Here is a 15,791-nt window from a genome sequence, read left to right on the forward strand (position 1 = left end):
AAAGTACATTGCGCTTACGCTCACCCACACTTGTCAGGCTGTTTGACTTATTGTCATGGAGATGGAGCAGCTCTATGGATGCTTGCACCCAGGAAAGCGGGCTGTAATTTGCTCTTAATTAACATGTTGAAATGATGTGATTTGATGCATTCTTCACAGCTGAATCACACAGTTGATTTACAGTGCATGACACTGGGAAAAAAGGATTTAATTTGATCACTGCCTTGTTAGCTTTAGCAAAGAAAAAAGTAATGCTGCCTCCGCAGTTTGTATTCATAAAGCTTTTTATGCTGCCATATATGCTTGTTAGCAGAGACGCACACCAACATATGGCACACAGTGCACATTATAACCTCGCAATGTACAGTACACTCATCGAGCATATTTAACTCATCTTGACAAGGCTGTTAATTTCTCTGAAACCAGGGACGGATTCCAGCGACTCTCTCCATCCACGTCCCCTCTTCCCTCCAAAATGCCCAGCTGTTGCCGCACTAGACAGCTGCTTCAGGGGCAGAACGAATCTCAGCTGTCGAGGGGAGTTGTGCAAGGGGGCTGGAGGATTTGGGGGTTTGTATTCCCTCAAACCAATGACACCCCGCTCCCTGCTCTGTGCTGAGTTGGGTGGAGTGTGGAAAAATGCTGACAGATAGCAGATTTAGAGACAGAAACCAGAGGCTACAGCTGTCTGTGTGTTTACAACCAGAACTGCTTCGAAATGCTGAGGTCAAATAAGTGATGTCCCCAAAAAGTCGATGTAGAATCATTTTTTTTCTTTCTTGCTGCAATGTTTAACAGTTTTAGAATAAAAGAGGAATAGCATATGCTTGGTTTCTTTGATGTTAGATCACGCTTATTTTTACATCAAAAGTTTACCATAATGAATATCTACCACAAAAGGGTCAGTTGCCAAATCCAGTAAGAGGTGAACATACTGTCAAATTTTATTTGCCGCTCCGAAACTGCCTTAAATATGACTCAAGCTGTTTATTGCTCCTTTTTTCTGGATTAATCAGTTTAACTTCACATTGTCAAGGTCAGAGGTAATACAAGCTCACTTCAATCTCCCATTGTGGGGATCATGCAAGGTCTCTGGGCTGTGTGATCTCTGAGCATATTCTAATGAGCCCAGACAGCCTGGCTCTTGATCAGAAAGACAGTTGTATCATACACAAATTTCATATTGCATAACAAACTAGATTACAGAGGGGGGAAAACAACAGCATCTCATTACTGACCACAGAGGATCAGGGTCCGACCAGAATATGCTGCTGTTCTTTGTTGTTAATGGAGACAATATGTGGACCCCGCCGAAGAGTGACATCCTCCATGTCACTGAGAGACGTTTGAATTGTGTTGTGAATTATAACGGGTGTGGGTAGGAGTCATAGAGAGGCCAGTGACTGTCTTGTTTTGCTCTGATCACAACCAGCTTGTTGATGGAGGCTGGAGGAGACTGAACCGTACAGAGGCCTACCACTAATGATAAAGACCTACTGTATCACTGCTGTAACCATGGAGTCAACATTGGAGGGGGGACCAAATCTGCCCTGTGGTCAGCCCCCAACTAACTCTCATATTGCAGTCTAGTTTTTCACTACTTGATACATTTAAAATGAAACGGAGTGACCATACTGTGTTTGTAGCCGAGCAATCGCTTCTGCTGGAGTACAGCAACGCCACTTGGACAAACCACACCTAAAACCACACGTAAAAAAACAGTACACCATAAAACTAGAACCTGTAGTGTTAATAATGGCACATTTTTTGTTTATTTATAATTATGACTACATTTGCTTATTTTCTTAACATGTTTTTGGTGTGCAGGGGTGAAGCACCAAATTGTGGGCCCTATGCATAAGCGGTCTGTGCACTTCTTTTGAAAAAAAAAAAAGTCAAAAGCTTTTTTTCAGTTTGCTTTCTTTTCCTTTCCTTTTTGATTTCTTTCCCCTCTGCTTTGGGGTCCCAAATTCCCTTTCTTGGAGGAAAACATGACAGTTTATGTTGGTGCTCCGGCAGCAAAAGCAGTCACTCACCCAGCTCTCACTGCATTTAAAGACAAACGATAGTGCAGGGGTGAAGAAAACCATTTTGCCTCAGGGAGCCTTCAATATCTTTTTTAAAATACAAAGTTCAGTCTCTCATATGATTTATTCAGCAATTTCTAACTAATAACTTGAGATTAAAAAACATAAATAAAAATGCAAACAAAGGCAATTTTTTGATGCCCTTGGTGGTGTGTGATTGTCAGTCATAGCAAAGCCATTTTTTCCATTTATAGTTTTTAATCTATATATTGGGGGGACATTTGGGGCATCTTTGAATTGTTGAAAAAACAGCATTTATTAAAATTTCTGCCTTGTACTGATATGCATCCCATAAAAGTAGGTATTTGTGCCATCTTTTGTTGTTGCTGGCTCCCCAGTACTAGGCAGTTTGTTTTCTGTTTTAAACGGTGGCCTAATTCAGGCTTGTTTCTGATTTTGCCTTATTAATTTTCATGATTGCTGTTTTATTATTTCCGGGAGGGTATAAATCATGGATAGTGTCTAACTTTACTTCCCTGTTTTTCTCTGTTGCATCTGTGACTCTCTATCTAATGTTCTTACGTCGCCCTCTCGTGTTGCATTATTGAAATCACATCTCCAGCGCGTTCCACAGGTGGCTCTTTCCATTTCCTCTGTTTTTCCTCCACATTATATAAACAGCGTTCATGCTAAAACCAATGATTTGGCAATTTCTTGGCTTTATGCAATATATTATCTAAAACGTTACTGATTTTATTAGATTTTTCTTTGGATCTCTTTAAGCTCATTAGCTAATCTTTCAATAGTCCACATTAAACACATTTACGCATACAAGAATTTATGAATAAATAATTGCTTACACATAAACACATCATGTCCATGCAAACATGCAACCTATACATTCACACACGTGCTCACATACACCATCGATACTGTACAAAACCTAAAACCTTACTTTCTCTTATTCATAATGAATTAGAGTAATGAAATAGGTCGTTTCATCTAAATTATACGCAAAAGAAGCTATTATATGACGTCACCATTAACATAATCAATCAAAATATGCTTGTCACTCTTACAGAATATATCACAAAGTGTGTGAGCCTTATTGAAAGAGGTCGCTCTAAATGCACCAAATGCAGTCCATAAACCATATTTCTGCAAGAAAAAAAAATTAGTGCAGAAACACTTGATAATAATGATAATAATATAACAATAAATAAATAAATCCTCTCAAAACAGTATCACACAGTGACGTAAATGCAGCTGGATTTCAGCACCATAAACAGCGTCCTGTGCCCTCATAACCATCAGTGATAGTCCTTCTTTATTTACAGCAAAGTCACGTGGTTAAAGTTACCACAGTCTGTACAACAACCCATATTATTTGTCTCTGAGGGCTGCAGTGAGTTAATAATGTGAAGATGAGAGGCTGGGGCTTTTCTCTACAGTGCGCCCCTGTGTCCTGACTGTTTTGCGCTCAAGGTGGAGTTTTCTGCCACATCACATCATATTGCTGCCGCCACAGCGCGCACTGCTCAGGCGGTTGTCCTGAAAAGAGCAAGCTGTCAGCAGCAGGAAGCGGCTCAACAACAACAACGGAAGCGAGCGCGTTTTTTTTCTCGCATTTCGGGACAATTTTCACTCCTGCTCTGAGTAGAAGAGGTGGCGAGGAACATGCGTTCAACGCGCAGGTGAAAAACAAGTCTGCTAATTTAAGTTCTTCGCTGCAGCAACTTTTAAGCCACTCAGAAGATTATTTTTTTCTTGTTTGCTTTTGAAATCTTTGAGAAATGTCTCGTAAGAAGGCTGCCAAAGGCAAAGCCGCGAGCAGCAGTCCGTCTGCGGGCAGCCCCACCGGGAAGGGGACCGCCGGGAAAGCTGCGAGGAGCAGCCCAGGCATCGTTCAGATGAACGGCGTGGTCCATCCCAGCAGACCCTCCATCAGCAACAGCAGCGAGTTTTATGACATCGCTTTCAAGGTAAGATGTGGCGCTCAGTGTATGTAAGGCAATAAACTGCAACTAACATAGAAGTGCGCTTTAATTTCTGTCATTTTGCACCATTAATGGATATATGGACACTTTTTGGCGTAAATATATAAGTAAGAGAAGAAGAATGCACTCAGTACGTATTTTTTTGGTGTGCATTATTCTTTTTGATGTCGTTTCCCTGTTCATCTTTCATTGTCTCTCGTTTTACAACCGCCTTTATTCATTAAACAGCAGCGAGCTCCTGCCACCAGCTGTGTCAATACACGATCGATAACTCGGAAAGGTGCACACCGCCACCAAACAAATCACTATGTGCAACTGGTTGAATGCGTTTTGCTCTGCTGCACACATTGCTGGGTTTGCATTCACAGTGAGCGATTTAGTGCGCTCGTTCTGAGTAGAGAACTGTCACCTCACCACAACACAAACACAGATTCACACCCACAGAATCTCAGTGTGTACTCCCAACATAGCTTCAAGGGGCTTGTGCCACCTACTCCGTGTTTTTGAAGCAGCTGTTTGATGCGGGTACACGATGTTTTGTGTTGCTGTTTATGCAAAACAACTGGAATAATTGTTCCATGCAATCCTGTGGACACTCATTAAGTTCATTGTTATTTGTCAGATGTGTGGAATACTATTTACATAGCAATATCAGCCAAAATATGAACAGTTGTGGAAAAAAGACACTTTTTCCAGTTTCAGCTTGGGCTAAAGCAAGATATACTATATCCCCAGTGTTATTACATTTTGTTATGTGATCTGACAACATGTTCAGGCAAAAATCCAATAATATTCCCTTCAAATTCTTCCCAGATCCATAGCTTTAATGTTTGATTCAATGTTGTAAGGCTTTCTGGAAAATATCCCACCTGTAGCTTTTTGCTACCTAAGCGTGGAGCTTTGCAGAGATTAATCAGTATCTCTTTCTCTGACTTTATGTGTAGCATTTACTGTTCCCTCTGATCGCTGTTCCACATTGAGTCAGTGAGAAAATTGATTGCATTTTATTTATAACAACCTAAGGGCAGGGAGAGACCAGGTGCCTCCTCCTGCACACTCCTGCAAATGTTTAGCTCGTGTTTCATGGTGAGGGCATGAGAGAAAAAAAGAAAAACGGACACAGTGATTAAAAAAACAGAGACTTTAAGTTGAAATATGGTGCACAGGGAAACAAAGGGCGTGATCTTCATGCAGATTACCCTAATACATTTTGCATCTGACCCCGTTACATCCCCTCCATTCTTCTTCCTCTGTCTTTCATCTCCTCTCTGCTCCCTCTGTGCACCCAAGAGACCCTTTGATTTCCAGGGTCTGGGGCATCACAGTCCCACAGCTAACACAATAACAGTAATCACATCAAACCTTTAACTTCATCACAGCTTGGGATAAAAAGAGCAGGAATGAAGCTCAAGCATGTCTGATTTTGTGTGCGCACACATGTGCATTCAAGATGGTTGTGTACATTCACACACTTGCAGAAAGGACATCCACTGGGTGGCCATGATGAGCAGTCACACGCTCATTCACATACACCCTCTTCACTGGCCACACACCAAAATACCAAATTTAGCTGAATGATTCAAATGTTCTTTTTTTTCTGGGGACCAACAACCAGACACAGATATAAAATTAAACATATGAGCAAATCGCCCTCTTATTCATGCTCCTACGTGTGTTTTTTATGCTAGTTATTTCAGCTTAGTCTGACATTTACCTTTATCGATCAGCCAGGCAGTCTGAAGTTTTATCCCTTATATCTCTGGTTGCGTGTTTTTTGGTGTGTGTTTCTTCGTTCAGGCCTTCAGTTATTCCTGGCTGAGTTTCTCCCTCTTGCATTCTTGTGCAGGTGATGCTGGTGGGAGACTCAGGTGTGGGGAAGACGTGTCTTCTGGTCCGTTTTAAAGACGGTGCTTTCCTGGCCGGCAGCTTCATCTCCACTGTGGGCATCGACTTCAGGGTGAGTTTTAATCAGTGAAACCAGAAACAAAAAACCTGACAAATCATCCACATACATGCAAACACACTGACAGGTTTAATACCTTTTGTAAAATGGGGCCATTTGAACTAATGGGATTTTTTTTTTCTATTCAGTGTCTTTATATGCCCCGGAGCTATGAGTATTTCCTGTGTTGGAAGTCTAACAAGATAGGATATTGATTTCTTAAATTAGTTTGACATGCTTTAGTTTTTTAATCTCCCTGGTTAAAAGCTGTGTCTCTGGTGTGCCAGTTTTGCAGTCCCACATGGACAGCCAGGAAAGAAAGTGTCCATCTTTTTAATGATCACACTCAGGTGTCCAAGAGAGAGAGACAGGCGGTCGCTCAGAGAGCAGAGCAGCACTCAGTGCAGCGCAAAGAGACGGCTGCTTCTCTCCAGCTCTACGGTGACCTCATGCACAGGGTCGGCTGCGGTAACAGCCCTGGGTGCTCACTGAACTTGTAATCGCTCCGCTTTTTCATGCAGCAGTTTCATGTAGGGCCGAAACAAAAGCTCCCAAGCTTTGACTGTTGGTACTTGACGTCCAAATCAGTATTTGAATGGTTCATTATACTGGTTATCATACCACCCAAAAAAATCCAAAATAAATCATAAATGGAAAAAAAAGTGATCTAACATTATTTATTATGCATCAGCATTGATTATTGGTTATTTTCAGACAAGGGCATTTAAACTTGTGCTTTGTTCATACCACATGCGACACAGCTTGTGTGTTTCTGCTTTTTGCCACAAAGCATCTCGATTGAACATTAGCACAAAATATCGATGCTTTGATCATCTGAGCCCAATTTTAACGACACATTTCGTCGCCCCATTGAGTCCCTGTGTGCATAGCAATGCACAGAAAGCTGGCATACTGTCAGCTGACTTAGAGGGAACATAGTACCACAGGTAGAAATAAAAACATGATTGACTGAAGCTTCATGGTTGCACTGGAGCGTTGAAAAAAGTTCAGCCCCGCTCAGCTGTTGTTTGTGTCCGTTGTCAGTTTGTAGCTTCATGTCACCTGCTTCCTTATAAAAAAGACTCGTAACCTGTTGCTGTGTCACTCGTAGTGTGAACACAGCTGCAGATAGATCTGTGACTCCAACTCACTCTCATCTAATGTCACCAGCAGTCCACCGCTACTAAAACCATGACAGTTTTACTGGAGCCACATGTGATACGCTAACAAGATGTTGGAAAAAAGTCAAGTGTCCTGAACAGTTTCAAAATTTTACAAAGATGACTCCCAAAATGTCCAGTGCCTGATATGCCACAGGAAACTGGCACATCAAAAATCTACATGCTTGACAATTCCCTGAAAACCGTCAGTAATAGCTTGGCTGTCTTGCAAAGCTGTTATTTCCAAAGTATTATGGCTAATTCTGCTGCAACCTGCATACTAACAAAGTGACTAATTGCCACATTAGGTTAATTGATTGAAAACTGGTGTTTCACAAACACACACAGTAGCACAAACACAGAAACATACTCACACATGCAAAACAATACATTACAGCTCCTCTTGTCCATGGGATTTCTTTTCTTTTCTTTTTTACAATTGATTGATGATTATTGTTTGTATGTGTAAAGCTGTAGTTGTGTTTTGATGCTTTGGTAACTTCAGTCGTGCAGCTTACATGCCATTAGAGCACTTTGAGTTGAATAGAATTATTTTTAAAAAAGTGAGATTTATGTCCTTGTCCCTTGCTGCCTACATTACCAACAATGAAACTCAACTGCAAACATTTAGTCAGAGATTTTGGTGTGTTTTGCTAGCAGCAGCTGACATATCCTCTAGCAGAGATGAGTAGCATCAAAGGTCTGGTGACCTCACTTCTTTCTAACTCCAAACCAACACTTTTTTTCATTGTCAAACTTGTAGTCTTCAGCCCCAGCTGACTGACTCAAGAGGCAAACTTTGTACCGACATTGTGCAGCTCCCTCTGAAGCCTCAAAAGATTTTATAAAAGTCTTTATACTTTTGCAGTAGAACTCCTCTAGACCTGTAATTTGATGTGTACAAGTTATTTAGTTACTCTTTAACTAACCTGTTTTTGAGTGCCTCAGTTTGTGGTGTATGACTTCTCCAAGATTTCAGTTTTTGATGTTGATGGGAGCAGCCAGGTTTAAACTAACCCATTAACTGATTAAATTATTAACCACTAAAGGTCTGCTGATCACTTTCAGCAAGTGCCTGACAGTTGCTGTTCCTCCACCACACTTTCTGAGCTTGCTCGAAACTTGCTATGTAACTTTATCTTTACTTTCTCCTCAGCCCGTCTCCCCCACTTATCGTGGTCAATTAACTTGTTTAAAAATGCTGTTTAAAGTTAACACCATTGCATTAAGTGTAAGTGCAACATTAGATCTTTATACTCTTGAGAGGCATACTCGCATGGGTTGCCACTGTGTGTGTGTGTGTGTGTGTGTGTGTGTGTGTGTGTGTGTGTGTGTGTGTGTGTGTGTGTGTTTAAACTAAAGTAACCAACCATTGTATAGCTCTGTGTGTGGGCTGGATGAGTTTGTGGGTGGATGAGCAGTTGATTTATTTACTTATGTAACGTCTCTTATAACACTGTGCCTGTAGTCCCGATGTACATTTAGGCCTATCAAAGCAAAGAAGAGGCCTTCATCAGCGATCTCTGCTCGCTGCATTTACTACTAATGGAGGAGGAAGCACAAAACTCATAAAGTTTAGTGCTTAGTCTGCGCTTTTGTCATATTGACTTATTATTTAATTGCAGTGTAGCACAGGGCTGTGTGACATAAATAATTTTGTTATTATCCCATTTTCTTATATATTTCGGCTTCTTGTCGAATGGTTCAGTTCTGTGAAATACAAAATCCTGTATCCTACCACAGCCAAACTGTATAGTTAAGGCCATGTTGTTCTTTTATTTAAATTTTAGGTTTATTCTCACTGTTCACACAGAATGACTCTTAAACAGACTTAACACACTTATGTGAATCTATTCATGTTAAGTTACCGTTTATGCGACTGCAAAAATCTTCTAAAGAGTGTTTGAGAAGTTAAGAATAGGAAAACAACAACATTCCCCGTGTTTGTCTTTCCGTGTAAGACACACAGTGAGAGAGACACAGAGAGTGATTGTTATTTTTAGCAAAAGACAGTTTTGATCCCTTTTTAGTTGGTGGGAAAGACAGGCAATTTGCTTCATATGGGGATTTGATCCGGTTCCCACTTCAAAGCTGCAGCGAGATGCTGTGTTTTCTTCACCCTCTTGTTTATTGTAGTCTCATCTTGTCTAAGCCTCAGCATGTTCTCAGGATTACAGAGCTGCATGGGTGCCTTGTTAGGCTTTAAGTACATGAAGTTGGAATAAGAAATATAGCTCCACACAAATAGCATTTGATTATAAAGTCTCCATGCAAGGACCGTAAATTCATACAGAAAAGAGTGGAAAGGATGACGACACCTAATCATATTAAATCCATGTAGACCTTGTTCTAATCTTTTTCTCAGTCTCATTCTTATTTATAATTACTGTTTAACATTGATAAAAAAATATATCTGATTCTATGCAGCCCATGGCACATTTATGGCTATGGCATGTTTTTGAAAACTGGATGTGACTTCCCCTCTGTAGATCAAACAGAAGCACTGCTTATTTTATATTATAGTTATCACCTACCAGAGATAATAAATCTCACTTTGTAGAAGATTATTGGATTGGTTGAGGATTATAATGTATAACCTTTTTATAAGTTAAGGTCAGTTTTCACAGAGTTTTCATACAACTTTTTATCTTTTAATAAAAGTGCTTAAAAAGTATTTCACTGTTGGAAAGATTGAGTTTTCATAAAAATGGTCTGTCTCTGCATTGGGGAGACACAAATGATTCAGAAACTGGTGCTATGTGAAAAGTGAAAACACAGAAAAAGGGCGTAATTTCACCAGAGAAGCGAGAGAATACAGCACACTTGTAAGCTACCATGCTTTATGTCCAGGTCATCAGTTGCCATGTAAATGCAGGTGCTAACCAACGGGTGAAGTTAGAGGTTAACCAGAGGGCAGAGCTTCTTTGTGTTTGATTGTGTGGCTCATAAAAGTCTTGGCTTGTGAGAGTCAGAGTGCTGATGATTTTCTTTTTGTTTTTGCATCAATAACAGGTCATAACCGCTGTGTGGAAGACATCAGGTGCTGTGTGTTGCTTTTTGCTCTAAGGGCGGAAAAAGACCTCTGGTGTGTTCTCCATGTTTTAGCCTGTTGTTTAAGTTAAGTGAAATATGGATGTGTAACGTGCATGGACACCTAAGAATCACCTTATGTCACTTTTAAGTTCATGCCATGTCAGTGGAAGATAACTGTAGCCTCTTTTATGACATGAATCAGGAGTAGCTCTGCATTACTTTCCAAAGTGTAATAAGTAGGAGAAGTCTCCTCTAAGCTTGTGTTTTTATCTGGCTCTGCAGAACACACATCAACGCTGTATAACTGAATTTAATTTAGGAGATAATTAGAGATTAGAGGCATTGAAATCATTAAAATATGAAAAGTGGTGTGATTCAAATTGAAATGGACCTTTATGCATAAAAACTATCCAAACAAAAGAAGATGTTGTGCCACAGGAGATATCTTTTCAATTTGAAAGATGAAGAGCTTACAAACATTAAACAGTTTGATACTTATGATGACTTTTTGGATTTTTTTTGGTGCATATTCAAATATCTGAGGCCTTTGAGCTTTGTGTGGGTATCAGACAGTAAGACACAGTCATTTCAGGTCCATTAGTTTCCCCATTAGTCTGACATGACGATAGAACTGTAATGATGTTTATTAGATGAAAGTTCTCACTTTGGTAGGTCTACAATCATTATTAAGACGCATTGTGTTATTCAATATTTTTACTGTCAACAAATCTCATGAAAAGGCTAAAACCATGAATGCATTAGTTATTCACTCAAAACTTCCCCACCCACCTTGTCTGTGGCACTTAGGCCCAAACCCATTGATTCATGCTGCTGGGGACTATTTTCCACACTGGACTGGACCAACAAAATCTGAAACTCTAACCACAGTGCCCAAGTTCATCATAATGAAGTGCGACAGTGTGACGTAAGCTGTATATCAGGCTGTGGCTACATGCAGTGGGATCTTTTCATTTGTTTGTTTCGATGGTATCTGATGACCAAAACAAACAGATAGATCCAGACTAACCCTGTTAAGAAGAACTGTACTGAACTGAACTGAACTGTGTGTACTAAACATTTCTTTTGGGGTTTATGTTGATAGACTACAGTTTCTGTAAAAAGAAACAACTCATGGGCATAGAACTACAGTGTATGGTAGGAACTGTCCATGGTGCTGAACCTCTTCTCTAGCCAGGGGTGCCATTTAGTGTACAGGGCTACCAATTCTGCCAATCTGTGACAAAACACTTAAATACATAACCTGATGCAATCAGATAAACACACACTGAGGAACCATGTCTCTATGTTGTAATTGTCTACATCCATCATTCTTTTAGTTTCCTCATTTTTTTGTCACGTTCCTCTCTGGATTGCTATTTAGAATTTAGCTGAAACTAATGTGCGATGTGTTGTTTATTCTTGTAAATGTTGTAGCCTCAAAAAAACCCATATTTTTCTCAGCTAGATTCCAAAATTACAAGGAGCAGCAGAGATGCTGATGCATTTATCTTAGCTATAAACAGAATGAGTCCTAAATGTTATTAGCTGAAAAAGAATTTTGTCAGCTTCAGAGAGGACTCTACTAAAATATCTTCATTTGGAAACAAAGCTTAAAGTGTAATGTCTTTGAGAGTCAAACTGAGGGCTATTGTGAGGGAGAAAAGGACAAAGAGGGAAATCATACTGGGAAGAAGTAGAAGTGAGAGATGCTCAGAGGGAAAGCCAATTAACAATATCACTCCAACAAGCCTCCTTCTCATTTCCGATGTGGCAGATAAAAAACCTTTCTTCCTTTCTCTCGCTTCAGAATCTACCTCACACCATCACACTGGAGAGAAGTAATCCTTCAATCCATCAGTTGACGTAAATGCAGTGGAGGGGGGGAAGTGCGGCACTTCCCACCTCTGCTGAGAGACAACAGAGCTGCTCTCAGCTGTCAGTTATGTGTTTTGCTCCCCGAGTGACAGACCTCTTATGTAATCACAAATTTCACCTCTGTGCACAAAAAACATGGCTTGTTTGACTTAGGAAGAAGGATTCTTGAATGCTGCCTGTGTTGATAGATCATCTAACTTTGGGTCTTGTTGGCCTCTAGTGATGGTCTGTTAGTTGATCCAATCCCTTTTGCTCCAGACTAAAGTATCTCAACAGCTGTTTGATGTAATGCCATGAAACTTTGTGCAGACAATTAAGGTCCTTGGAGGAAGATGCTTTGTAGTGATTCTAATTCTTTGAATAGGCACAAAATTTTGTCTAGATGTCCACAAAGAGCCCAATTAATTAAATCAATTTACATTTTTTTCCAGATTCAGCTCTATCTTTTCCAAAATTATGTGTTTTCCTTTTCGTTTTTTTTTGTCATAAGAAAGAGGGTCTAATCATGCGGAGGATTAATACAATTTTGACAATTCTATAACCCAATATTCCAAACAAAACATTGCAAAACATTGCACTACTTCAATAATTAAATAATTTCCCTCACAATTTAGTGGAATTTTCTAATTTATAAGGGTTGCAGGTAATGTGTGTTATACTTCTTGTGCAAATAATCCAATAATATTATTTCCATACAGGTGTTTATGCTTGGTAACACCTTATGTTGAAAGCAGACATAATCATACATGTGACTATGGCTGTTATGGCTGTCCTAGGCTGTTTCAATGCAATTACAGCTCAAATTACAGGGGCACTCCAGCTTAAGTGGCAGCTGCCAGTTTGACCTCAGAGATGTGAGTGGCTGGTGTGATATAGAAAAATCAAACGCTGCCTGGGGACAACCCAAGAAGTACCGGAGGACCGAATTGATCCACCTCGGCAAACAGAGTACTGCGGTTGAGCTAGGCTTCGCCTGCATTTCCATGAGAGCAAAGTCTTGGCAACAACAAACTCAATAATTCCTCTGTGTTGTCAGCCCTGCCACCGGTGTGTGTGTGAGAGCTGAGCCCTGCTGTTGATGAAACACTGACACATCAAGAAGCACACAGAGGCAGCGCGCCTGTAAACAACAACAAAACATAGCAGTATAGTTTTTTTTCTGTTCATTCAGCTTATGCTCTGTGAAAAAAAGCTCCCAATTTTTTAAAATATCACAATAGTCACAATATAACACATTTCACAGTTGTTTACGATTTTTCACATCACGAAAATCATAGGGTCCCTTTCATGTTTCCAGATGATACATCGTAATGACTTGGTTGATCCCTTGAGTTTTTCTTTGGGGACACAATGAGGTTGAGTGAAATATCTTTAATTTATCTTCAATTCTTATTTTTTATTTATCTCTGCATCTTATTTGGTTTATTTTGGTTTCTGATGGTTTTTCTTTTGAGTGTTTTCTATCTTGCTGGCTAGTACCCAAGATTTTCAAAAGTTTGTCGTGTGTGTGTGTGTATGTGACACCCTCTCACTAATCATCATACATGACTAACCTTGACCTCAGTGACAGTCCCTCCTCTCTCCTGCCTGATGTGTGAAAAAAATGTGCCATATCTCAACTTACAGTGACATGCGTTGGGCACCACACTATTAAAATTTTTCCAATGAGTTGGTCACAGATAATTTACCCCCGAGGATGAACAGATATCTTACATTCTGGGGATGAAGTCAGTTATCACAGACCACACTCTGCAGCCCAGGACATACTGTATGAGACATCGCAACACCGCCTCCCTTTTCCATTGATTTACCTTGAGCACTCTATCTAAGAGCGGTCCATAAAACGACCCTGACAGGTTTAAGAGACATAGATCACACCTGGCATACTAATTCATTTCCCCCTGTTTGTAGTCTGTATCGTACACAAGACCTTTATCTTAATCATTTACACTTGCAGCGCTACATCAATTACAATGGATCGGCTTGACTTCATCACTGACTAATGGCTGGCAGGAGAAAAATCTAAGAGCTGTGCTTCAGATTTCAGATTCAGGCCGGTGTGAGGATGGTTGTTTTGAGCCATTTGGATGTCATCATGGCAAATGGTCCTGGTCCATTCTTTTGTAGTGGTAACAACCACAGAAGCTGTACGTTTTTGCCAGGTGTTTGTATGTCTGGTTGTCTATGAGCAGATTTTGTCAATTCGATAATGTCACAACTGTGCAATATCCAGTCACAAACAGGTATGTAGTTAAGATCAAAATGAAAGACAAGCGTGTGATCCAAGCAAGGGGGTTGAGGAAGGGGTAGGGAGAAGGGAAGAAGCCCCCCACCTCACTTTGTTTGCAGCTGCAGTGACCCATAGTTTGTGTTACTTTGCTCTATGACAAATTCTGCGCAATACAAAGGCTCTTATTAGCAAAAACTAATGATGCTAACATGCTAAACTAAGATCATAAACATGGTAAGCATAATACTGCTCCTTCTTAACATAACATGCAAGCATTGTTTTGGTTTGCATATTGGCACACTGACGTCAGTCACTTTTTTTTTTTGCATCCAATCTGTCATTTAATATTGAGCATCTGCCGAGACTGGGACTCTACCGAGTCCCAGTCTGATACTTCTGCACAGTGCACAGTTTAAATAGGCTTTAAAGTTATTAAAATCAATGCAGTGTATAGCCTATGCTTGAAAATATGGATAAATTACGAAGGTCACACTCAGTGTTGCTCTGCACCTGTGTGAAAGCTGAAATAAAACAAAGGATGGGATCATTCTATAAGCTAAATATAGAAAAAAATAGTGAAAAATAACAATTATATGGATAATACCTTTATTTTTATAACACTGTAAATCTAATTACAAAATATTCTATAGAAATACAAAAAAGGAGAATGATCAACAGTATGAGCAAAGTATAGGAAGCCACAGTGTACATACAATCATGAGTGTGAAATAACATTTACTGATCCCCACACCCCCACTACAAAAAAAAAATCTGCTGTTTGCTTTTTTAATATATGCATATTCATATTTTGCTCAATAATATCCTGCAGTGCCCTCCTCCACTATCCTCCCTGCTTTCCCAGAGGGGTGACCTCCTCATTTACACTCACTGACACTCTGACTCCTGTGTGTTACAAGTTGGACCAGAAGTTTCACACTTCGGAGTTGAAGCCTGTAAAATCAAGTTTCACTTTTTAAGCAAAACGGGAGAATTTCACACATAACAGACAGCCCCATTGATTCAGATTTCACTTCCCTCTGATGTTATTTTTGGGTGTAATTAGTATGTATGTGGGGGAGGGGGGTTATGAGTCAGGAGCCTGCAAAATGTTCACTCAAGATTTCTGTAGCCTGATTTTAAGATAACATCAAGGGGGGATTCATTTTGGTGCTGTGCTCCTGAATATAAGAGCATTACAGCATGAAAGAGGAATTCAAAATAAATGGTAGAAATATTTGACCTTCAGCTTTCGATACCCTAGGCAAGACAACGTGCTTAATCTCATCACCAATTAACTGGGATCAAAGCCAAATAACATGATAGGATGATTTCCTTTTGCAAAAAGAGAACACCTGCTCTGAATTAACTTATGTATTTTTGTACCTTAATAAAAACTGATACGGCAGCTAAACAAAATATGTCACTTACGTGTTCAATGACCTCCATTGTTTTGGGTGAGCTGACCAGTGGAGTTTGTTACATGACTGATTTATAATATCAATTTATTAGCAGAATAGACTTGAATTA

At 39.9% G+C, this 15,791-nt stretch overlaps 1 protein-coding gene across 1 annotated transcript in view; it reads left to right on the top strand.

The window, feature by feature from the left end:
- The first annotated feature begins 3,271 nt into the window (after positions 1-3,271).
- Positions 3,272-15,791, top strand: part of LOC121957120 (ras-related protein Rab-26-like) — a 68,088-nt gene continuing 55,568 nt past the window's right edge. The window contains exons 1-2 of the mRNA XM_042505638.2: positions 3,272-4,009; positions 5,871-5,981. Of these exons, the coding sequence (XP_042361572.1) occupies positions 3,821-4,009; positions 5,871-5,981 (300 nt within the window). The 5' untranslated portion in view covers positions 3,272-3,820. The remainder of the gene's footprint in view (positions 4,010-5,870; positions 5,982-15,791) is intronic.

This window comes from Plectropomus leopardus, chromosome 18, assembly GCF_026936395.1.
Source record: "Plectropomus leopardus strain MGB_pleo_1.0 chromosome 18, ASM2693639v1, whole genome shotgun sequence".
NCBI classification, from domain to species: domain Eukaryota; kingdom Metazoa; phylum Chordata; class Actinopteri; order Perciformes; family Serranidae; genus Plectropomus; species Plectropomus leopardus.